This window comes from Strix aluco, chromosome 9 (genome assembly GCF_031877795.1).
Source record: "Strix aluco isolate bStrAlu1 chromosome 9, bStrAlu1.hap1, whole genome shotgun sequence".
Lineage (NCBI taxonomy): Eukaryota > Metazoa > Chordata > Aves > Strigiformes > Strigidae > Strix > Strix aluco.
The window spans coordinates 14,225,466-14,251,197 of NC_133939.1; the positions used below are offsets into that span (position 1 = coordinate 14,225,466).

Below are 25,732 nucleotides of genomic sequence, written 5' to 3' on the forward strand. Positions count from 1 at the left end.
TCTTAATGGCCCTTGGCTAGACTTTCTCCACTATGTCTGTGTCTCTCTTTCACTGGGGAGCCCCGTAACTGGGCCCAGTAGTCCAGGAGCGGCCTCACCAGTGCTGAGTGGAGGTGAAGGGTCACCTCCCTCAACCTGCTGTCAACACTCCTCCGCATGCAGCCCGGGACACCATTAGCCTTCCTGGTGGCAAGGGCCGGCTGCTGGCTCATGGTCAACTCACTCCCCACCAGCACCCCCAGGTCCCTTTCTGCAGAGCCCCAGAGCCTGTACTGGTGCAGGGCCCGTGCCCCCCGCGATGAGTTTCTCCAGGCTGTCGAGGTTCCCCTGCTGGCAGCACACCCCTCTGCCCTACCACACACAGTGCAGGCATTTTAAGTGCATGTTCCCCGGAGCGCTGTAAGAACTCTTCGCTCCTGCCACCCGGGTTCTGTCAGGAGCTTCTGCGCTTCCCTCCCCTCCTCAGGCGGCGGCACTGCCTCGCCCCTGCAAGGCCGCCCGCCGCGAAGTGCCCCCGTGTTGAGTTTGAACCAGCCAAGCCCGAGCGCGGCGGGGGGCGGCCGGGCCGCTCCGCTCCGCCGGGCCGCGGCGCCTTTGTCACCGGCGGCAGCGCGCGGCGGGGCCAGGCGGGAGCAATCGCGCGCCGAGCGAGGCGGGGCGCTGCACCGGCGGGGTACGCTCGCCCCACGGCCTCTCCCTTCCCACGCGTGCGGCTCTAACAGCGTCATTCGCGCCGAGATTCCTAAATTTAAACAGGCAGTTTTAATCCCGCCAGTCCCACGCTGCAGTACGGCCACGGCAGCAGCGCCTGGAAATCGAAGGAGTTTGAAGAAGATTTTGCTGAGGCTACAGAGCCTCCAGGCAAGACAGGTCAGCGTGTCGTGGGAGCAAGGCAGACACGGAGCGGCCCGGCGGCAGGCGGCGCGGGGCTGAGCTCGGGACAGGCGCTTTGCCGGAGCAGGAGCTGTAGCGACGGGCAGCTGGAGGGTCCCGGTCTGCCCTCCCGGTGGGCAGCCATGCCTCCTCTGCCCCAGCCGCCTCCCCTCTGCTCCTTCTGCAGAACTGCACAGATCAAGCAGAAATCTTTTACATCTGCAGTTGCTTTCCATTTTGGAGTTCTCTGTGTATCTTGTTTTGTTTAAAGGAATCTTCAGGACATGCTGTCCCTTTACCTGTCACTGCAGAGGGTAACGAATTAAATCATTTTGAGTGTGCTGAATTAAGTGTGCTCACCTGAGGGCACCACATCTCACTGAACTTACAGCCGAGAAGCAGCAGCTTCTTTGACTACTAAAATGACTTTGCAAGTCATATCTGATTGCAAACCTTGATTTTATTACAGGGCTTCGTACCTACGCAACTCTAACGCTCAGCAGATCAGGTAGCCTTGGGACTACTCCTTGAACTAGAATGGAGCCCTCAAAGCCACGGGCATCCCTGTGGATGCCCAGAGGGCAGGCGAGGCAGCTTTACAGGGCAAGTGGCCAAGTGGTAATACAGACGTGCCCTCTGCTTGGAATCAGTGGGAAAGGATTTGACTTTCCATTTTTATAATATATATGAACAGAATTACAAAACTGGAACTGTTTAACTTACTGACTGGGAATGTTTCCCAAACTATTAAATTTTAAATTCTCCTGCCTACACATGCAACTTTTCAACATGAACTCTACAGTATGTCTGATTTAATTCATCCACAGCTTGAAACAATCACCCCAAAACCATAACTGAACCATGAATATCCAACTCACAAACCTAATTATACCTGTTTAAGAACTAGCTTGAACTATTATACTTAATTTTAACGGAACAGGCCAACTCCACAAAGACATCTTGCCACTTACACCAGGATTTTGCCTAAGTAATGGAGTACCTTAGTTGTCAAAAACTTTATTAGGCACCAAAGTTCTGCCCACACTTGAGTGTGTCAGTCTTGTTAGCATGGAGCACACCAGGAGTTTCTCCCAATGGGCACGATCCATGACAAAAGCACTAGAAGAACACGTAACACATACATACAGATCTGTCCCCAAGGCTAAGAACAGCAACAATCATCTGTTCTCCAGAACATGTAGGGAAGAACCCTTTTGCATTCAGTAACCCAAGAGTATTCATTCATTGAAGAGTAAGAACCAGGGCCAATTTTTTCCTGTCTGAGAGAATTAAAATGCTCGTCTCCTACAGAAATAATTTTAATCACTAGCCCGCCAGGTACTTTCAGATAAGGAAATGAAGCATAGTCAGCCCAGTTTGCCATAGCTGAACAATTCAAACTGTAACAGTAAGAATCTAGTATGTCAAAGACTGAGTGAGAATGACTTTCAGAAAGGAGATATCCAGAGAGTGCTGTGTGGACTACTTCAAATATTTTACCCAATGACCGACCTTGCAACAAGCAGTCCCTGGCATTAGGCAAGTCCCTGGCCATTAGTTAAGAGCCATCTGCATGTGGCGTTCCCTCTCAGATCCAATGAGTGTTCATTTCAAGCAGAGGAAACAAGCTCCAAGTGGAAATCCTTTAGCCAAAAGACCCTGTTACCATGAGTTAAAAGTAACAAATATAGGAAAGTAAATTGTCTGCTGAACAGGAATTGTTCACTAAACAAAGTGAACAACATTCTGAGTTAATGGTCTGCTGAGCACTGTGATATTTCTTCTAGGCACACCTAGAAAGAAAAATCTAGTTCCCTTCAGAATTAAGCAGTAAGTCTTTTTATAAGGATTATAAATTTGGATCTATGTGCTTTGATTTTGAATTTATCACATTTAAAACATGAATTCCTTAGTAATTTAGATACACCAGGTACTGCATTTAGATACATCAGGTACTAGAAATGCTTTTTTTTCCCCACACATCATCTATACAAGGAATAAAAAAAATACTGAAAGTATTCTAAAAAGCCTGAATCAAAAAAGCTACAGCAAGAAGACCACAGTGTTTACTAACAAACACAGGAAACAAGCAAGTAATAAGAAAACTGAACCCCCAAATAAACCAGACAACCTGTCAACCTATTTAGAAACAGTAATTCAGATTTAAAAATCAGCAGAAGTGACACAGCAGTACTTTAAGACTTACAGATTAGATTGCAATACCTAAGCAGTCTGTGAGCATTAACTTCTCCTGCAGCAAAATAAACCTGAAAAATATCCAGAGGTTGTGCATGGACACTACAGGTCATGGTAGGAAAGATAAATGAAGCCTGATTAAACACACTGGAACAGCAGCAACAGTTACTACTGCTTCAGATGGTTCAAGGGAAAAACTCGGGGAGAAAAGAGATTTTGAAATTTAAGCCTGTGAATGGAAAAAAAGCAGAGAAAGTAATTTTAGAGCACAGGGGTCAAGTGATTACCTATTTTGATTACACATTTTTAGTGTGAAAAAGCCAAAAAATTTCCCCTACATTATCTAGTGGTGCTGTGTTACAGAATGAGACTGCAGCTATGTGAGTACAGAAAGAGCAACAGCTGATTTGGGAAATCTTTCAAGACATTCTCCTGCAGTTTGAAACAGCATCCTCAAAGAGCCAGGCTGCAGTCTACTGTTATTAGGCAAAGTGGCAGAGCAGTGGGTTTACTTAGAACAGTCCAGCATTCTTCAAAATTAAACCCAGGAAAACCAGGATTACACAATAGATTTCATAGTATATAAAAGATCAGAGTTCATTAAAAAAACAAGATGATGAATAAAACTTGCAAGAATTCTATGTGCTCATGGCTCGGGACTGGAATCTGAAGTGTTCCTTTAATGTAAGATTGGTACTAAATTAGTATGTTTGTGCTAGATGCAGACCACAAATAAACACAAGCCACAAATAATTATCTTTTTGGAAAGAAAAAAATTAAATGCAACTTTTCTAAAGAAAAATTTCTAGCACTTGAAATCTGATGCTTTCAAGAAGATCCTTATTTGAGCAACTGGCCTGTCTCTTTTGCTCTTGAACATATCAAAAAATCCACCATGCTTCAGTCTAAGAACACTGTGAAGGCACATTATGAACAGGCCCAGATATGGAGCAATAAATTGCCTTTATTTTTACTAAAGCAAATAAGATAACTTAAATAATGGATAAACAAATAAAAACTGTATTCATTAGGAAGTTCACAAAGCCCTGTTAAGAGACAGTAGATCTGAATGCCTGTTTGGAGTTTCTTCCCGTCTCCTTAATTTCCAGAGTTCAACAGTGGACATGCCAGAAGTAAGTAAAGGATACTTCAGACTGAAAGTACGAGACAGCTTAGATACCGGCATGCAGGTTTTTCCAGCTTTTATGGAATATTTGTGTGAACAAGATGTTATATCTCAACAGAGATGTCAGTGATTTTTAATTATACCTCAAGGTTAAAACACTGAAAAATCATTACAGCATAACATTTTAGAAAGTGTAGAAGAATGGAGGTAAATAATACATTCATCATCCCAAAAGAAAAACCTAATAAAGACTGGGATAAGGATCAATGAGTTATTACTACTAACAGTAATGTCCTATACTTTATAAAGTTATCCAATTTGGTTATTCTCTGAACAAATCAACTGCTTGTCTCACAGAAATTATTTGAAAATGTTGAAAAGACTTACGTCTTTTTCCCTAGTATTGTGACACAATAATCACAAAATAATGAAACATGAAGGGCAATTATCTCACCAGTGCACAATAAATTATCAAAGGCCTAAAACCAGTCTGTAATGTTCTGCACAGTTTAGAAAACTAGGAAGATACTGTAGCTCTAGCCATTTTCTGTTTAGACTCTCTCATGTTTCCAGACTCTGAAGTCTGATGCACCTAAACTGTCGTGATGAGCCAAAAATCATTCTTCCAGCTAGTACATGCATTTGTTTACTGCAGTGGATAATAGCAAAACAGTATTTACTTATAAAGGTTGATCAAAGCAGTTTCCTGAACTGTAAATCCTGAAGTTTTCTAATACTGATAAGTGGGGTTGCAGTTTTATTTTCCTGGAATCCTATAGCAGTTCTGACTGCCAACACACTTTTAGAGTCAGAAGTGATAAATCTAAAAATGCTAAGATGAAATGGGATAGGACAAAATATTATTGTAAATTACCCAGAATGCTTATAAAAGTACCACAAGATATCACTGACCATGAAGTTATGCTTAACTTTCTCTCCCATTTGGACTACAACAGTGTGGGAACTTTAAGGGTGGTGTGGAAATCAGGAGATTCAGCACACGATTCACCATCAAGGAAAGAAAAAGGCTTATTTTATCCTCTAATTATTTTTACTACACTCTCTTTTCCCCTCTGAAAACCTGAAGATCTTACAAATCTTTGTTATTGACACTTGCACGTCAGTAATAAAATATCTACCAGTGTGGATGTATGAAATACATTTTGAACATATAAATTCCGAGTCTCCCAGAACTGAACCAACTATATGCAGTGAAATCAGCAATAATACTAATTTTGTAAATATAAGAGAGAAATAAGTCTTAATGTATGCTTCTTTTCTATGTATACAAATAGAACTTTCTTACCTTTTGTTGGACTCTGGTTCTGATCTATAAATCCTTTCAGGTCTCCATTTGTGGAAGTCACACCAACCTGAACAAAACAGTTTTGAAGTCTTTAAATATGATAAATCTTTCTATGTTTTCTAGTATGCAACTAATTTACATGATAAAAATGTACTGTGTGTACAAAATACAGTATTATGAAAGTAATCTGTTCTGCATTTCTGAAATATCATAATCCTATGGATAGTAGAGTCTAACAAGAGCATGAAATTAAAGGCAAAGGATCCAAGACATTTACTGTGTATATATGAAGACAAACTCTAATTTTAACTAAGTTCTTACCTAAAAAACCCCTAAATATTCTGATACTGTACCATACATGACCCAAGCAGCGCATTCTGGCTATTATGGTGTAAGTCACTGTCCTCTCCATGTCAAACATAGCAGCTGTCACCAATAACATAGCAGAGATCTGCCTGCTGTCCAGTGTTCTCAGTACTAAGCTGCACCGTGTGCAGGCCTGAGGAGATGTGACTATGGAGGCATTTTAAATACATTCCCTAGTCTTCAGATATAAACTGATTTACTCCGAGGGTAAATTACCAGAGACATAGAGAACTTAAATCATATACAGAATGCTGCATCTCAGATTTTGGCATGTACACAAAGCATAGAAAGGTGGAGTTTGTATAGAAAAATGCAAGATCACTTGTTCCTGGACGACAGAGGGAAGAGATGGAAAGTCCCTCAGATCCCAGCTAACAAGGGACGGGCCCAGCAACAGCAGGTAATGGTAAGGCATTCTGCAGTTTCAGAGCATTATGTCTGCACCACCTTAGTAACCTCTGTTCAACAAAGCATTTTGTTTTGCTTCCGAGATAGAAGCTGTGATAGGTGCTGAGGGATTGCGCTCTGTTGGAACAGTAGACAATTCCAACTAAATACTACAAACTCTATTTTTAAAATACAAAATATGAGTACTTCTGTAAATAATTGGGACAAAGGCTTCAGGTATCCAAGCTAAAAAATACAAATCATACAATCAAGGATCAAATTTTTGCTTTATTTTACAGATGTATGTAGTAATGGAACATATACTAGGGCCGCTTGTAGAATTTTAATAATATCAAATAAGAGAATCATTTAATTGCAGGCAGATTAAACAGTAGTAACATAACACTAAAATAAACTACACAAGAACAAAAAATACCTACTACAAGCATTCGATCGCTCAGTTCCTCTAGAGAACTTCTATTCGCAAGTAAGTTTTGAAGGGGAAAATCTGCACAAAGCACTGTGACAGACTCTTTTGAAACTGCTTCTAATTAAGATTTTTTCACCATCGGGAGCAACATACGAACATTAACTGTTGCTGCACTACCCTGATCGTAAAATACTGCCTAAATGAGCTAAGTTACATGCTTCTGTAAACAAGCCCTTGAGATGCTCAGTATAGTTCATCAATTTATCTCAAACGTTGTCTGCATCAGACTTGCTCTTTCCTGTCACACCCAATATAATAGTCATATACTATTTCCAATGGGCAACCAAGTGCTTTGGTTGTTGCAGACCATGATATCACCAGAAGTGGCTTTTGAAACAGAGCAAGTCTGTCTCATTTTTTCCTCTCCGTTTCCCTTTTGTCTCCCACCAGGTGGCAGCGGTGCAGAGGCAATGCAGCAGGGCCGGGGAGGACGTGAACAGGAACGCCTGGATTTGAGCAGGGGAGAGAGTAGGAAGACATGAAAACAAACGCAAAACGTCTCCTGTCACGTTTTGGTAGCAGGTCCATAGGGAAAACAGCAGCATTCTAGTATTCTTCCCTCCGGGCGGCAAGGAAAGCCCATGTGATAAGAGGTCACAATGATTCCTCACACTGAAAATGTATTCTTGAGATGTTTAAAATAGAAGTTGGAGGGGTTAGTAAATTGCATAGCATACAGCATTGAAAGGGCATTACGACTGCAAAGCTGAGATGAAGAGCCAGCAATCTTCCATCATACTACTGCTGCCTTTGCACAAGTAATAATATTATCAACTTCTCCCTAGGACCTTTCCTCTGCAAGAAACAGAATACAAATAGGACAAAACTTCAATTCAGAGAAGGAACAGGGGAGCCACAGGGATAAGTATCAAGTGTTAGATATAAGGGCCTTAACTCGTTCCAAGAGAAAGGAAAAGAATTACAAGTCCCTTGAACATCTTCAAAGGCAGCACTGCAATTTGTTCACAATTGAACCTTCCTCTCTAGATTTACAACTGTACATTTCCCTGTTGATTCATATCGGTGCTTCAATTAAACACTGAAGATAATATACATATGCACTGTCAGCCCAGGATGACTCTTCACCTGCTATGAATATTCAAACATTTACATTTAATTCTCTGAAACATTTTGATTATTTAACTAATTCAATATTTAAGGAGATGCAACAAATTACTTGAGTTCTTTTTTCGGTGTATCTTGTATTTCAGTGATCCAAATGATACAAAACTTCAGCAGAATTTTAATTTGCATAGAAATATGTATTTTCATGATGATAGTCCTAGTAACACATTTATAAAGAGCATCCAATGAACAGGAGCCCTTCTCAATTTTATAATCTTTGTATCTAAGTTTAGAAGAGCTTGAAAACAAACTTGAATTTCATGAGAACTTAAATGAGAAGTGTGGCAGATCTTACAGAAGAATTATCATAACTAAGCCCTCAGAAAAAAAGCAAAGTGTGATGCAGTATTACAATACTGCAGCAGAACAAGAACTTTATAGTATTCCATTTCGATGTCAGAGAGGTCCCAGGCCATGTTGTTATCTGGACACCGTACCACCCACTGCTTCTGGGAGTCCTGTCATTTAACCACTCCTAAGCTGAAATCAGCAATGCTTACACAGGTATCATTTATTACTTTCTGTATGGCTCGCATGATATTTCTGCTTTGTAATGCTGCCCCAGAGTGTCTGGATTACTGAGTACGGCAGGACCTGAACTCCTACTTCTGTCCATCTGCAGCAAGATGAATCCAGCCATTAAGTAAGAGAAGCAAGCACTTGGCAGGTCTTTGCATCCTACTGAATATTTTCATCAAGTTTTTTTTTCCCCTTTCCTAGTAGGTGACTAAGAAGTTTCCAAATGGGGCAAGGGGAAAGAAAAGAAAAAAAAAAAAAGAATCACAACCAGAGTCTTGGATGGGGCAAACTGTCACAAGCTGCTATTGTAGCTTATCAGCCTTCTCCACTGCTTGACATGCCGTTCAGGTAGCAAGTCTCTGCCTGCAATCCTTCCCTTTCCTTACAGAAATTAACTTTCCCATTAATCTGAAAAGTTCTTGTTCTCTCTCTCCTAGAATTAATCCAGACTATAGCATGTAGAAGTTGTAAATCCATTAACTGGCCGTAAGCCCCAACAGACTCATCTGTAGACAAACTGTAGTAGTGTCACTTACAGAAACAACTCAGGCAGGACCTAAAAAGGATGCTCTCACTATAAACTGAAAGAAACCTGCATGGACTATCAGTGCAGAACAGCTAGTGTCCTTTACATTGTTTTTGAAGTTTTCTGTGTAAGACAGGTGTTAAGGCTTGGTTAAGGCCCTCCTGACCAACTTCAGCAGGTAAACTAACTAGTCTTTTTCCATATTGACATGTGAAAGGAGAACTATTACAGCCATTTAACTAACCTCACCTATGACAACCACCCCCTGAGAAGCAGTGACAAATATCTTTATAAGCACATGGATATAAATTCAGATCAGACAATCAAAACTAACAGTCTTATTCAAATAATCTGCTGTCCTAAAAATAAGTTTACCATGAGCATTTGCTCATTTTTCCCCCTTTTCTCAATACTGTTTTGGTGCCTTCTTACCTGAAGGACAGATGGGAATGAAAGTACAAAACAGGCAAGAAAAATTCATTTTATGATATAAGCCAGTGGTTCTCAACCTGTGGTCCGCAGACGCCTGGGGGCTGCGATGTCGTCACACGGGGTCCGTGAAGGCTTAAAGCAGGGGTGGGGAACGTCCAGCCCAGAAACATTTGGTCTGGCCTGCGGCAAGCACTGCACTTCCTTTTCCCACAGCCCCCTCCCCTCAATGCTCCTCTCATACTCAAGCCCCCCTGCCCCTGCCTGCCCTGACACGCTAGGATATTTGGTGCTAGTATGGTTGGTGGGACCCACTGTAACTTGGCAGTTTTTCTCTTAAAGACATTTTCTTAACCCAACCGCCCTCTTTAGGGCCACAATGGGGCTAAAGTCTGTTCCTCCAAGTGGTGGCCCTGGACCCATAAACAAAAATATACGGTGACTGAACACAGACAAACAAGGGGGGATGTGAGAAGAATTGTAAAAACTTATAATCAAATTTTAATGTAAAAATTGGCATCAAATTCGGAATTAGCACGTTAAATACCGTAACATGGGCCATTTGAGCAAGAAGAGCGTCGATGCTATTATTTTAAATTCATACGGAATCATTGCAATAAAGATATTATAATAGGAGTGTGTGTATTAATAGATTAACATTTCCCCCTCTCTCCAAATTTGAAGACCCTTTATGAGAAAATTGAAATAAATATTTGATGCAGTCTAGTGCTTTAAATCTTGAATTAGGTCTTGGTGGTCTGTGGCCACAAAAGGTATTTAAAGGGGGTCCGTGGTGAAGGAAAGGTTGAGAACCCCTGATATAAGCAATTAATGAAAAAGCCATAATGACAGGGTGATTTAAATTACATCTGGGTACAATGTGTATGTACGTATGCATGTAAACATCTAATCTCTGAGAGAATCCGTAACTTTTATTCAACATTTTATTATTCATAGCTGTTTTGGTCAGATTTGTTTTCTAAGGAAAATCAAATTACCCATAAGCAATGTTCCACAAGCAGATACTAGAAAGTGTCCTGCATTTTGAGAAAGTGAGCAGTTATCCCAGTCTTGAAAATTCTCCCATCATGTACTCAAAAAGTTAGCAAGCAAAAACAGTGATGGGGAATGACATTCATCTTACATACACATTCAACCTATGGAAACATTTTTCCATACGCTTGAAATGCAAGCTTCCATGGAGACAAGGGTGCTCAACAGAGCTTATTCATGTGAGATGCAAAGACATTTTAGCCTAAGCTCACTGCACTTTGTTCTTGCAATACATTAGGAGCATCCTAACATCCTGAGACTACTGCATCCCAGTTGAGGGGTAGTGATTTTAGAACACAGAGGTGACAGCTTCCTGATGAGTACATGTTTGATAAAAGGTACGTGCCCTTTAAGAGCCTCCCAAAAGATGTCCAAATTCTAGCACTTTAAAGTTCCCTTTCCTTGATGTTTCAACAGAAAGAAAAAAAAGATGGAAAGACTTCTGCAGAGAAGCTCTCTCCCTCAACTCGCTCTGCAAATCATGAAAATATTTCAGACAGTGTAACAGACAAACACTAACCTTACATTTGAAATAGATTTCAGACTGCAGAAAGCCATAGACATATGCTTAACCCTGGAACTCTGCAAATTCAGAAGCATTCTTGGGCCTTCTAACAGCAATAGAAAACACTAGAGCTGACACTGTCGGTCTGAGTGTGCAGTTCTGAGTAACTAAGGTTGGGAAATCCTGAAGAAGTGCTACAAATAAGGACAGAAAGCATATGAACACCCTTGTTTTTACACTGTTACTTATTTTGCAAATCCATTGAACACGTATACTTAACATGAAAACTGAGTTCTACTTTCATCTGCACCACAGTAACCGTTTTTTTTTAAATAAACCCATAAGCATTAGCTAAATAACTAGGTTTGCATAGCTTAATATACAAAATTTCAAAACATACATACCAATAAAATATTTGTTCTATAAAATAACTATAGCCTTGTGTTAAACAACAAAACCAAAAAATATTTCTATATTCAGCACAAGAGTATGTTGCCCAGACTGAATGTTGTGTCTGTCCTCAGAGGTTTTCAAAACCCAAAGCCCTGAGCAGCCCTGAACAAAGCACCAAGCAACTGAGTTCTGAATTCAGGTGTCAAAGAGCTTTACGCAAAGCACCAGAGTAGGTGGTGTCCCGAGATCCCTTCCAACCTACATCACTCTATGACGCTTCATACAACACTCCATGGATTTTATTGGCACTGGTATTTATCCTTTGACTGCATTGAACAAAAGGTCAAAACCACAAACGATGTGGATTTGTGCAGCTGTTCCACATACATCAGTAGAATTACCTATTTATACTACAGTTGAATATGGCCTATGAAATAAGTAAGTAAAAGGCCTTTGCATATACACATCAATTTATTTATGGCTTGGTCAGCTTGAATCAGTCAGACATAAGACATCTGAAAGCCTTACTGGAATTACACAACAAATGAAACTATTAATAAGGCCAACAAAAAAAGAAATTTCCAAGGCTTGAGAATGCATGTAACCAAACTATGCCCTTGGCATCAGTCTAATCAAATATGCACAAAGGCTTTTGCAGTTACTGAGCACAGAGCCATCCTAGGGTTACCTGCACTTGTACTGTACTACCTTAGTCATGCTGGTTCCTAAAGCTGTTCAGACTTAATTAGACTGCAGGATGCCCTATCAAAGACAGTCAACAGGTAAATTGCCCAGGACTCAAAGTCATACTCAACTCACTGACCACCAAGCTTAATCCGAACTGTTCTCTATACAGATTGTGTACCTCAGGAAGCACAGCTAATTAGGCAGAAACTTAAGGTCTGGATGTTAGACATTTAATAAGCTTCCTCAGAACTCAGGATAGGGGAGTCAAATATGGAGCCCCTAGACACCACACTACAGGCTTGTTAGTGGGGCAGACGAAGAAACAGGAAGGCCCTCAGTCTTCTAGAAACCAAGAGTGTACCAACATTAGTAAAGAAATATGCCGTCTGTCTGTTCTTTCTTCAGTTTTGAGACTTGAATTAAGTAGGATTTTAGTCCGGTGCAAAGGTGAGATGCTTCAACAAAGTGAGAAGCTCTCTGGTAAGTTTTGAGCAACGTTAAAGGAATCATCCAATCACAGAGTATCTCAAGATGAAAGGGACCCCTAAGGATCAATAAGGAAACAGCATAAAGCATTGCCCCAGTTATCAACCTGACCTATAGCTGAGTAAACTCCACATCTTTAAAGAGGCTCTAAGCAGTTTAAATTTATCAAAATACTGCAGAAAATTCTGGGCCACACATTTGTGGCATTCAAAAATTGGACAAGATCTTTGAATTTGAAGGTCTTTGTGTTTGATTTCTTGTATGGAAATCAAACACAAAGATCTTCAAATTCTGAAAGCCAGAAGTGACTGGTAGCACGCCAATATAAAAAGTAATACACATTGTAGAATTATACTTACATTTTTTGCCGTCATGTCAGACAATGTTGCTTTATATTCCGTAAAACCATAAGATATCCCTTTTCATCTTCACAGAATCTTTAAAACAAACATCCTGTAAAAAAGTTAATAAAATATCTTAGTTAACACATTTTCAGTTACCCCTCTAGCTGAAACCCTGCATCTCCAGAGGAGAGATTTTTTTTCTTTACTTTTTGATAAAATCAGTCACCACAATAGTCAGGTTCTGCACAGATACTAGGAATGTACATTGCTGGGAATAGGCAGAGACGTAATCTTATATATAAAGGCCCAACTTACATAGAAGACTAACTATATTAATGTGCTAGCAAAGCATGCCATAACATTACTAAAGTCCTGTAACTAAAACCATGTAATCATTTGCATCTAATGCAGATTGACTAAAAACTGAAAGTGAATTAATTCTCTCCATTGTGTCTTAAGCATCCAACAACAGAGAAAGTTTCTAATTCCATCGCTGCAGACATCCAAAGATCTTGATAAAAAGTAGGAAATACTATGAAACGTACATACATAGCAAACATTAAGTAATTTTAGGAAAAATCATTCCGATTCAAAATAATCTTTTTAATATTTTCAGGCTTTTTATTAACCCTATGTAACTAGAATTATAATACTAGAATTCCAGGAGGAGACAAACATTTTGGTATACCCAAAAATAAAGTGACTTCTTTTTTAAATCAAAGTTTCCAGGAGTCTTACAGAAAACAGAAGAAAAGTTACAAATCAATGCTGGCAGCACAAACCATTTTAAAGACAGAATTAACTTGACAAAGCATTTAAGTACTTCAAAAGTACTTTATAAGTATTACTTGCTGTTAAAAAATGGACTACAAAAGACATCTGAATTGCACTTTGATGTATAAGAGAGGGAGAACTGTTCACACTTTCAAGTGTGGAATCAATTGAGCAAAATCTTTTGGAAGATGCCTGAACTAGTTACAAATATGAGTCACAACCATTTACAGCAGAACTCACCAGCTACAAAAGCAAGGTGCAATCCATGCTATTTCCTCTGTATTTTAACCTATGCAAAGTTTGAGAATAGCCAGTGTCTTCATCTCCCTTCTAGAAAAGTGCCAAAAATTGTTTCAGTAGAGTATGTAGCTAATGGGGAACTCTGGTAACCACCACTGCTTTAGTGGTTTTGGACAAATCAGAAGAATTTTAAATTCCAGATGTTTCTATAGATTTGTTTTTTGGTTTATTCAGACATCGTATCAATTAAACTGTTATTAGAGTTAATGGAAAAACATTTTATTCAACTTAGAGGTGTTCTCCATTTCCTGTTGAATGAGTTATATTTATCTTCCTTAGTGCCTCAATTTATAGCAGCCATAATTAAGCAGTTACTTCAGCACATGATCACCACACAATTCTGTCTACTAAGACATTCTCCCATGAAAACTTGTTTTAGTTTCACAACAAAACATCCAAGAAAATAAGAAGTTTTTCTCTGCCTTCAGAAAGAACACTACAGAGAGATAATCTATTCACACCCTGGGGAAAGGGGCTACTGGATCTGTGTAGCACTCCTGAAACCCAAAGAAGAGCCACAGAAAAGCCATAAAGTGCTCATGGCAAAGAGCAAATACTGAATCCTTGCATTGTGTCTGAAAATTATGATCTACGTGCCTTTTCTTTTTCCACCTTCCTCCTCGTTCCACACAAACTCTCCAAATACATCATCCGGAGCTCTGGCCAAAATTCATGATGCAGTCTGACCTCCCTCTCTTGCTTTAAGAGGCTTTACAAGTAATTTACTCAAATAAAACATAGTTAAGGACACATTTGCTAAGCAGTTTTAATCCGTTTACACATAAGCAAACTAGTTTCATCTTTGACAAGTTATTTGCTGTCAAGCTTAGTGATCCAGAAGGTATTGTCCATAAACTATTACAGTCCTTTGCCACAATGCTCTTCAGCCAGTACGAACAGTTGGTATTCTTCCAGGTTTATGAACACATTTTGTCAAGCTCGAGAAGCCAGACTTTGTGACCCCACCATCTGCCATGACCTCTTGTCAGGTTCAGACAAAAGAACCCACACAGATGGCCTCAAAATGGAGATTCTCTTCATTCCCTATTGCTGTTTGACAGCTTGCACCACACAGATACAGAAACATAAAACTCAACCTTTTTGTTCTTTAGCTGGTTTCTACTGAAATGGAAGCTGCATAAAGGCAGGTTTAGAGCCCAAAGCACATGAGACACAAAGATTGCTTTATTTGAACTAAGGTTGTTCCTTCATAATTTAAAACTTGCTTTATAATCCACTCCCACAATTTTGCCTTTTGGTCAAGTATCATACAGTACAGTGAGCCAAGCGAACTGTCTGTAAACTTTGAGTTGTTTCTTCTAGAACATATGTTGCCTAATCACTTATGCCAATGACATTAAAAAGCCAGTTTGGGCATTAAATTTACAGAAGCCCAGATAATCAAGCTCTAGTTACAACAAAACAGTACAAGAGTTTATCTGTACCTATTCTCGTTACAAGTTAAAAGCCAGATCTATTCTGAAGTTTCAGTGATACTGAAGCTGAATCCTAGTACAAGAAACAATACAAAACAGAAAAGAGTTATCTGCAGAAAAATATTATATTCCTTCACAGGTTTATTTTCTATGGTCCAAAGTCTAATTTTAAAATTTTCCCTTTAAGATACACATACTGGCTAAAACCCAATAGTAGAAAAGAATAAAGCCCATTACCATAACAGTCTATTTTCTGCCTCTGAAAATTAAGCTTTACCAAACTTATGCTGGTTTTCTTTAGCTTTCCCAAATTCTTATCAGTACTTCACGTATCACACCTTCACGTAGACCAGCAAAGATTCTCCCCAGTCCCAGCGGGCACTTCCACTTCACAACAGGAAGTGTCATTTATGTAAGTATTACATCAGTATTAAACATCTACAAATTAAGACAGCTATTGGACAGTTACCTAAACTATTACAATGAAAAGTCTTCATGGAACACAGAAAAAACATAGAGATATTTTAGTATACTAGAATGATTTTAAGCATCACCAAGGAGTGTTTTTTTTAATTTACTTGATCAAGAGTATCGCAAAGTGAAAATTATTCCAAGTAACAGGGTCAGCCAAGAGGAAAGAAAGTGTCATCAGTTTCAAGAAAAAGAAACCTGTATAATGCCAGCCTTTCCACTAGAAATTATTTTCTATTCTTCACAGCTGTCTCCATAGTACTAACTTTCAAGCTGCAGTCCTACAAGGCTGATTTCAGAAGACAGCAGTAACCAAAAGATTCCTTATTAATCAGTACAAGCTCAGTTTTAAACCACTAATTTATGCACAGCATCTACATGGATTAGACCACCTGTTACACATATGTTGCTTCATTGTGTCTCAGTTTTCAGACCAGTAAAATTTCAAAATTACAAAGTACTTATCAGAAATCCACCTGCTCACAGGAAGTGTTTCCCCATTTTGTTCCTAAAAAACACCTTTCAATATCCAACTCCTTTTTGAAGCCATTGATATAAAAAAGGACCACTTTTAGTGAAAATATCTGTATGTACTAGTCAGATTAATTTCTTCATACCCCAAGAAACAGAAATACAACTTTGTTATCAAATTTAAGAAGATTCCATTGATTTTTCAACTTCCCCCCACCCCAAGTCCTCTTCCGATGACTTAGTCCCAGTTTTATCCTTTATTTATGTGTACAAGAAATAAACTTGGCCTACAAACTGCAGAAGACAGGAATATCCATGTCCATATAACATCCAGCTTGTCACTTAATGCAGAACTTCAAAAAGCCAACTAAGGGGTGTATTCAACAAGTCGCACACACAGACTGGGAAGTAAGTCACCATCTTCAGTTATCACCCAGTAATTTTTATTTTTTTAATAATATTAGAAAGTAGCTCTTAGGAGATATTTGAAAAGAACTCCCACCGGGATGTGCATGATGGTTTTGCAGGTACTCATTTTCCCAGCTTTTACGGTGAACAACTATATGCCTTCAAAAAAGCCCTACTAGCTAACAGGCAAGGTGATTACAGACTGAACAAAGGAAATCTATGTGACTTGACTGCTAAATGATATGAGGAGTTTTTAACAAAATAAAATAACTTGACAAGAGTAGTGAGTTTAAAAGCTTCATCATTTAATCATTTTTACATGAGGTAAAGACTGCAACTTACGAAACTAAAGTACAGAAGTTTTCACTACTACATGACATAAAACTGAAATGAGCATGACTGCTTTAAACCAAGATGCAAACAGAAGATATAACCACTTGAACATAATTTGAAAGTGAAGATTTCATCTTGTAGTTTGGGGGAACCAGCTGACACTCAAGAAATCAAAAGGAACAATTGACCAGGTTCCCCTAAGTTGCAGTGATTGAGCAAAATGCCAGTGTATCATCAGAACAAATTAACTGACACCTCCTGACAACAGCAGTAATCATGACTCAAGTTTGTACAGTACAAAGAACCTGGAAAAACAGACAAGGCCTACATGCAAGTTCAATTAGTATAAACTGTGGCACTCAAGCTATATAATGAACAACCAACATTTAGTGTGACCTGCTAAAAGCATATCGGGGAAATGTCCCTTTAAGAACCTCATGCAGCATCTATTGAGGCAACAAATGAATCGGCTCCCTTTCAATACTCTTGGGCTTGATCCCAAATGCTACATCCCCATTACTCCCACTACTCACTATATTTACTCTCACTGTTGTACATATTATAACCTGAGTAGCAAAAGCACGGTTGATGGAGGCTACAGAATATCTTGAATCCCAGGGATGAAAACAGGTCTGAGTGGATGTACAAGTGACAGGAACACACAACACAGGAGTAAAATCCAAAGCTGTAATCAAACTCTCCCCTAGATGAAAGTGCCCAAAGTCTCCATGCACTTAACTGCACTTCTGAGCCTCAAGTTCTTGCTGCTTGTCCAGTTCTGACAGTGTTGAGACCCAAATCCCATCGACCTGGAACTAGATACTGCTTCCCTCAAGGGACTCAGTTTCTTAGGCACGCCCAATGTCATGGCAGTACCAGCAGTAAACTGTATGTCTAAGAACAGGAGCAGCACTCACAGCTTATTTCAAAATCAGTGAAGCGAAGGATGTCCCTTACTGCTCAAATAAGTAGGACGTTACATTAAACATGTGGAATAATTCCTGAGTACTTGAACCTTTGAAGGCTCTTTTAATTCCCCAAACAAGCTTACTGTCATTCCAGATAAAGTACATAGGGCTTGACATCAGAACAGTGGACAACATTCACGCAGCACTTAAAAAAGTAACATGATCTAAAATTTATTTTTGAGTTTTATGGACAACTTTTATCAGCACAGATACATTTGGAATTAACAAAAATTTAGCTGCAGTTCTTTTAAATAGATAATCTATTCTTTAAGTCCATCTTTTGTTCTCTAACTAGGTTTCTAGCCCAGGGTTTTTTCCGTAGCTGACTACTATACAGAGCAGAACATTTGGGATTCTACTGCTTCAGTGAAAAGAGGCAGGTACAACTACATTTCAGAGTAAAGAGTCACTGCCTTTTCACAAATGTATTTTTGCCTTAAGAAATTTCATTTTAGCAATGGATTGACATTTGAAAAAAAATTAGTATCTATGTGAATGACTGTAAAGTATCTTGGTAAGACAGTATTTGTGCATTACCGATAAGAGATAGCTCCTCTTTCAATTAAGCTCAGCTGAAAAGAGCATCTTTTTGACTACTGAGACTTCAAACAAGCTTCTTGCTACCACCAGCTCATATACTATATGATAAATTAAGAGAATCTCTAGATATTAATCTGGTCTTGTAATGAATTTTAATTTTGAGATTTTAAAATTTCCAGAGTTATTGGTACATTGACAAATACATGGAACAGTTTAACCATCCTGTTGAGATATACTTTTGTTTACACCCTGCAGCTGGAAGGATCTTAACATCCAGTGAACTGAAGATAATTTTACATTTGCATTTAATTAAAGATCACCAAGTTATATAGGGATAAAGAACCTGATGATGAAAAGAGACTTAGTCACTATTTCCTACATTTTCCTTATAATTTGCTAGAAGCTTTGTTCCAGTTTAAAGCCATTATTAACTCTACTCTTGCATGGATTAAAAATTATGGCAGTATTCTCTGAAGGGTAAAGGTTACAAATAATTTCATACTTTTTTAGTTATAATTCAGTACAAAGGTAAAAAGGAATTTTTCTAGTGATGCATGACCTCTCAAATACTGATTACAGCACACAAAATTACCTGAAGGGTACAATTCCATGAAACAAGTTGCACTGATGTAAGATCCTACCTCTGCTATCATTGCTAAAAGGGATCTTCCATTTTTCCCTACTTCTTCCACTTTCCATTCCTTCCCCATGCTACATGCTCTCAACAACTCCCATTTCTACCTGCCTCAGTGAGCCAATTTAGTTCTAATACTGTCACAATAGCAACAATGGGGCTGAAAGGGGGAAGAAGAAAGTTCTTCATACACTGCAACCCACTGAGAGCTCAAATGAACATCTCAGCCTGTGCGCAGGACCAGACTAACCCTTCAGATTTACCAAACTGTCTGATCAGTTCAGTCTGGCTGGCAGAATAACATCATGACTCTGGGGGGGGGGGGGGGAAAGGCATTTACGATGTCCTGAAAATTTACCTATGGGTTGAAATGTGACAAAAGGCTGGATATGGTTTGTTTGTATGAAGACTACTCCACACTTCTGAAGAGTTCACTGGAGTGTGTGCATCCTTCAAAAATCCATTAGAAAGAAGTAGGATGTTTTGTCTTCAGATCATAGTTTTCCCAGTTTTTTATACAGCAAGAAGCAGGATGAATAATTTGCTTTTGACAGACAGCAGACGCCTGCTGTTATACAGAATCAATACACAGCTTAAAATTTTATCAGTTGTATGTATGAAGTTATTGATTTTAAAAAATTGTTTAAATGTATTTTCAAGTTGAATTTTAAATAAACTGAACCTTACGACAATTGGATTACACATTTAAGAGAACAGAAATATACTTCTCAAGATTTTCAAGTCTCAGGTCAAGTTTATAATGAAGGGAAATGTTACCTAACTAACGCCTTCCTTACAATAAATGGAAAGCCCATGCACACGAAGGTTTTTGATTTCACTCTGGGGACATAAGCACGCTTTCACTTGCAGTTCCTAATCTCATTCATAATTACTGGTCATGTTATCACCATAATTTCTATTACAGGTCAACTGTAGTTATTCTGCTAATTACAACTATTGCTCATATGAGAAAGGTTTGATACTTGGATGACCACTGCACTCCACAAGTGACTTTTAATATGTTAATGCAGTGGCATTCACAAGCCTTAATGAGCAAATACTGATATATTTGCTTTAAAACTTTAATTGCCACAAATATAATTAAAATAGCTGCTACCAAGTTGAAGAATTCATCTATATGACTTCACTGCAAGTTCATAGCCTTAAAGACAGTGTGTACCTGCAGCAACCTGCCAATTTCATTCCGAACATATGACCTTGTTTTTCTTGATTTCTTCCACTTATATCTTGGGCTGAAATTCCCAGTAACAAAACAGTGAATGAAAATGGTCACTTATTCACGCACAACACATCTGCTGACACCTACCATGGGGAAATGGATTATTATGAGTTCCTATCAGAGTAACCTTTTCACATACCCTGCCAGATGATACAGTCACTTGACAGAAGTTAGTAAGGGACTCTGTTGAGCAAAAGAACTAAAGAGGTTGTAAGACAGAACTGAATCATTTGCTATTCCCACCCAAACGGAGACAAACCTGGCAGCAACAGGAACCTGATGAAACAGGAGAAACCTGACTTGCCAAACAGAGGAGTATGCCTTAACTTCCACAGGAACAAAAAATAAATTAAGCTGCATAACCAAAATTACATTCACAAATAGACTTCGGTCTATAAAAGTTAACAAAAATTTAATGTTCAAAACACAAGCACTCCATTCACTCTTAGGAAAGAATCAGCTATCTAGGAATAGAAGCATGATCTCAACTACCATCACCGCTTCCTCTTACCACTGTCTGTGTAAAACGTGACGCTCAGGGCATGTCTCACTGATTGAAATAATGTGAAACCAATCAAAAGAAAAGGAACATCACCTTTATAAAATGAATTTTTTCTAGAAGCTATGTTAACCCACAGCATGTTTAGAAGCTTTGTGAAAAACTTGGCTGTTCATGTCTATCAAATATCCTAAGGGCTGTACACCAGAAAGACCACAGTGCCATGATGATTCTGGATAGTGCCTTCAAAGATACCTCTAAAGGACCCCCCTCTGCAATTCATGCTTAAGTGATTTGGGAAGTTAACAATATCAATTTGTCTTCTACCTCTCTTTTAAAGGTTATTGCCAAGTCAGAAAGAATGAAATTGTGCCAGCACCTAAATTGCTGCAGTTCACAAGCAAGCATACTAACAAAAGCAAACGCTAATCTTTTTCCAGCTTAGTTTCAGCCTCTATTGTGACAGCCAATACTAAATGTGAGCTGGCTAAAGTATTATTTTGTCAAGTTACTGCTACAAATATCTGAAAAATTCTGTAGTTTTCAGTAAAGACAAATATTCTCAGAAGTGGCTTCAGAAGGCTGCAGATTTTGCAAACTGTGTTCTGAAAGGCAAAGAGTTTCTTCATCAGTACTATTTGACTAGCTAGACCTAGAAGTTATTTCCAAATATCATCCATATTAATTACTATTCTATATTTCACTAGAAATACGATATTCTAGACAGCTGTGCTTTTGTTACAGATTCTACTAATGCATATATTAGAATATATTAGTATACACATTATTAGCATATAACACAGAGTAGCCTTGCAAACTGACCTAGCATAGGCATAGTCTGATTTGCTTAGACTGATCTTTATGCTAGTAACATTGCAAAGTATAACAGTGAACTTGAACAGTCTGTGAAGTCCTTTATTGGAAACTATCACCGCACATAGGAAACCTGACAAAGCAGCACAAATGTTCCTTTAATGAAACTATGAGATTACTTACTACTGCCTCACCTTCTTGCAGAAGAGCTGCAGTCTACGAGTCAAGTAACAGAGGGGAAAAAAGTAATTCATTTCACTCTAGTACCGGATGTTACAAAACCCACATGAAGAATCAAACCAGGAAGCTGTTATAAAACTGTCACTCCCTACCACACCTGCATCTTTTTACAGTATTTCCTAGCATATACCTAGTTTTTCAGATCCCGTAACGGGCATTTATAGTATTGGCTTTAACACAGTATATGTACTATTACCACACCAAGACATTTGGATTGTTTTCCACTGAACACCTTAAATTTTATTATAAACCTGTCTGATTCCAGTCGTGGCTTTGCACACAAGAACTCTACAAGTGTATTTCCTTGCACTGGACTAGACAGTTTCTTCTCCCTATTTTAAGATTCACTGTTGATTCATTAGTAGTCATGTCCTGTGAATGTAATTGGAAAGGTAGAGGAGAAATTCTTAATAAGAATTCTTAATAAGACTCATAACTAAATAAGTCATTCTGCTCCACATTAGAACACAGAAGTTTAAATACCACTATCTACACAATATGGGCTGCAGCTTCCCTTCCCCTAACCATATCAGATCACTGTTCTGTTGCTTTTAGAGATTTGCACTAAGCTTTCCTGTAGGCAGAGTGAAGAGGTCTGCACACTTAAACTGAATAACATAAATTCTTGAAGGGGGTGGAAAGTTAGAATTTTAGTTCCTATTGTTTTGCTAAACTTATAACAAGACTTTTAGACAAACCCACTGAAAATCTTCACTGTGAGGGTGCTCACAACTGTCCAGGAAGGATGTCCAGATGCAAAAGAGGCCCCTACAGTAGTGTCCAACATATACAACAGCAGATGAAGACAAAGAATTATCCTGTAATATTGACATCCCTTGCAAAACAGTACCGTGCCTTTTGTCCAGCTGAATTGTTTGGCCTGTCCCCTTTACACTGGATGGCTGCTGTCAAGATGCTGTATTGAAAACCGTACCTCATCACTGTGTAAAGTGAGGTTGCCAGTCAGAACCCTCTGCAGCAATAAAGAGCATTCCTATCAATGGTGAATGTTTTCTGTAAAGTTAATTACATCAGTACAGTACAAGTCAAATAGTTTCTTTTTTGTGTGTTACAATAGCAATTTCTGTACAAACGGTTAGTGGTTAAAAGAAAGCCCAGTAATTTGACAGTGAAACAAGATCACTAAAACTCACCCATGAGACAAATCTTACTAATAATAATTTTCAGGTTTTTTCCTTAGTATAGAACTAAATCGTTTGACCCATTACTCCTTCCTCTTCTGAAGGCACTAGACTCACTTCACAAGCAGCAAGTTTTCAAAGAATGTATCCTTTTCTTCCTCTTATGACCACCTCTCCTGCCAAGTCTTTTCTATAATGCAAACTTCTCCTTACTCTTTCACATTTCTTCAACGTGCTGCAGTTAGCACCCTATATGGTATTTTGAACACGAGTTCCTGAAATTCAGTACTTTACTATGTACAAAACATCTCTGAGTACACACAGCGTTGGCACAAATATGGGCTGTGAAATACAGTTCTGCATTTGTTCTATAACACGGGTCATCTGTCATGAGTCTTTGCCCCATGTATACAAATTGTACATTTTTTTGTATAAGACAGTATACAATATAATCAAATGAACTAAAGTTAATTTGGGAAGGGTAAAGAAATGGAGAGAAATTTATTCATTTCTCTTTTAATAGCATCAATGTATACTAGCATAGAACTATTTTTTAATCAAAGATAGATCAAGTTGCAATTCGTTACATCACACAACCTGCAATGTTTTGCTGCTTTGTCAGCATAATTAAGCTACATCAGTAATAGTAAAAAAAAAAATCTATCAGTTGTTAAAAGTACTAATGAAGTCATGAAAATAATTGAACTAATTTCCGAATTATTAAAACTGGCCAGTAATTTTTAAAAATGTTTACACTGTATGCTAAATCATATCAATTTAAACTATTCACTTTGTCGATTCAAAAATTTACAAAGGAAGTGAAAACCAAAGTCCTTTCTACAGCGGAAAACAGGACAAGCTCTGACACCTAGCTCAGCATCATCCCCTTACTCAATGAGGGAGCACGCTCCCAGATGCAGTTTTCTTCCACATTTCAAGGGAGTTTGCTTATTCCGTATTTTCCTGCTATTGTTTGTATTCTCAATACCGAAAGACGGTATTTATATCTGGATTCACCTCTGCCGTTAAACGCTTTACGGCTGAAAGTCAGGGAAGGCCTGCAACTCAAAGGGTACAGGAAGAGGCATTCAGTTAAGTTTTGTTGTTGTTGCTGTCGGACTAACCCTCTCCGTGAGTCAGAACCACCACGCTATGAAGTTCAGGCTATACTTTGCACGGCCACAGGCTTCGCTGGTCCCTTTCCGAACTGTAACTCCTCAAGGCGGGGGCCGGTGACGCCGCCAGCCCCCTGCCCACCGCGGCAGCCAGCCAGGGCCGCCCCGCTCGCCCCGCGGCCGCGCACACTCGCCGCGGCGCCGGGCCAGGCCCGCCGCGCTCAGCGCGCTCCCCACAATGGAGGAGAGGGTGACCCGGCGGCGCGCAGGGCGGCTGTCACCCGCCAGCCGGGCACGCCGCCGCCCCGCGGCCGCCCGCAGGTGTCAGGCACCGGCTCGCCTCCCTCCGGGGGCGCGTGAGGCGCCCAGCGCCGGCCCCCGCCCGCCCCGCGGCGGGGGGGGGAAGGCGACGGGACCGAGCCGCCAGACGGCGCGGGGTGGGGGAAGGGGAGGGGGGGGCGGCGGCCGTTAAACGCCGCGGGGCGCGGGAAGCGGCGCCCCGGCCCGCCAGGAAGAAAGGCGCTGCCCCTCCCTCGCGGCACCCCCACCTCACATCCCCCATCCCCCGGCTCCCCGCTCACCCGCAGGCCCGGCAGCGGCGAGGGAAGGCGGCAGCGCGGGCCGGGCCTAGGCAGCGGCGCTGAGGCGACGAGAGGGCGACGGTCCGCTGGCAGGCGCCGCGGCAGGCCGCCAGCCGCTCCGCCCGGCCCCGCGCGCCGACGACGCCTCTCGGCCGGGCCGGCGCCGCGCACCCGCCGCTCGCGAGGCGGCCCCGCAGACGGGAGCCCACCAGGGCCAGTCCGCAAGCCCCGGCGCGTGGCGGCGCGAGCGCTCGCAGCGCCTCCAGCTCAGCCGCCGCCGCCGCCCGTGCCCACCCCCCCACCCCCCCCCCCTCGCGCCCGGCCCCACTCGCCGCCTCGCGCCGCCGCCGCCGCGCCGCGCTCTGCCCGGGTCCTTCTCCCCCGCACAAGCTTGGCGGCGTCTGGCAACCGGGCGCGCCCATTGGCCGCCGCGCCGCGTGAGGTCAGGCGTCCCCCCCGCGCTATTGGCTCGATCCCGTGTGTGTACACACTCCAACCGCCAATCCGCGGGGCGACGGCGAGGGGGGGGCGGGGCGGAAGGGCGTGGCCGGCGAGACCCGCCGCCGCCACCGCCTCCCCCCCGCGGCCCCCGCCCGGGGCGGGCTGGGCACAGGGGCCGGCCCGTGAGCGCGGGTTGGCGGTCGGTGACAGCTCGAGCCGACCGTCCCCGCCCTCCGCGGCGCCCGGGTGGAGGCGCTGCCCTCGCGGAGCAGGGCGCTGCAGGGCGCTAGAAAAGAGAGGCGTTTGTATTTATATACATTGAACGGCGCCGCAGTGTCTGCTGACACGGGCCGTGCCGGGCCCCGTTCCGCTTATCTGAGAGGCGCTTCCGCGGCTGTGACCCGGGGATGCAAAGTTCAGCCCCGCCGCGGGTTCCGCCGCTTCAGGTGACTGAACACCGGGGCGCCCAGCCGCAGGGACGAACCGAGGGGCAGCGGCGCGGCGGCCGGGACAGG

General features: G+C 41.1%; 1 protein-coding gene across 3 annotated transcripts in view; it reads right to left on the bottom strand.

The window, feature by feature from the left end:
• Positions 1-24,946, bottom strand: part of TFDP2 (transcription factor Dp-2) — a 63,746-nt gene extending 38,800 nt beyond the window's left edge. For 2 of the 3 annotated variants that reach the window (XM_074833795.1, XM_074833794.1), the window contains exons 1-3: positions 24,777-24,946; positions 12,827-12,920; positions 5,502-5,568 (exon numbers count right to left, since the gene is read on the bottom strand). In XM_074833795.1, the coding sequence (XP_074689896.1) occupies positions 5,502-5,568; positions 12,827-12,841 (82 nt within the window). In that variant the 5' untranslated portion in view covers positions 12,842-12,920; positions 24,777-24,946. Of the gene's footprint in view, positions 1-5,501; positions 5,569-10,916; positions 11,056-12,826; positions 12,921-24,776 lie in introns of those variants that run through there. The other variant, XM_074833796.1, reaches the window with a different exon arrangement.
• Positions 24,947-25,732: the final 786 nt, after the last annotated feature.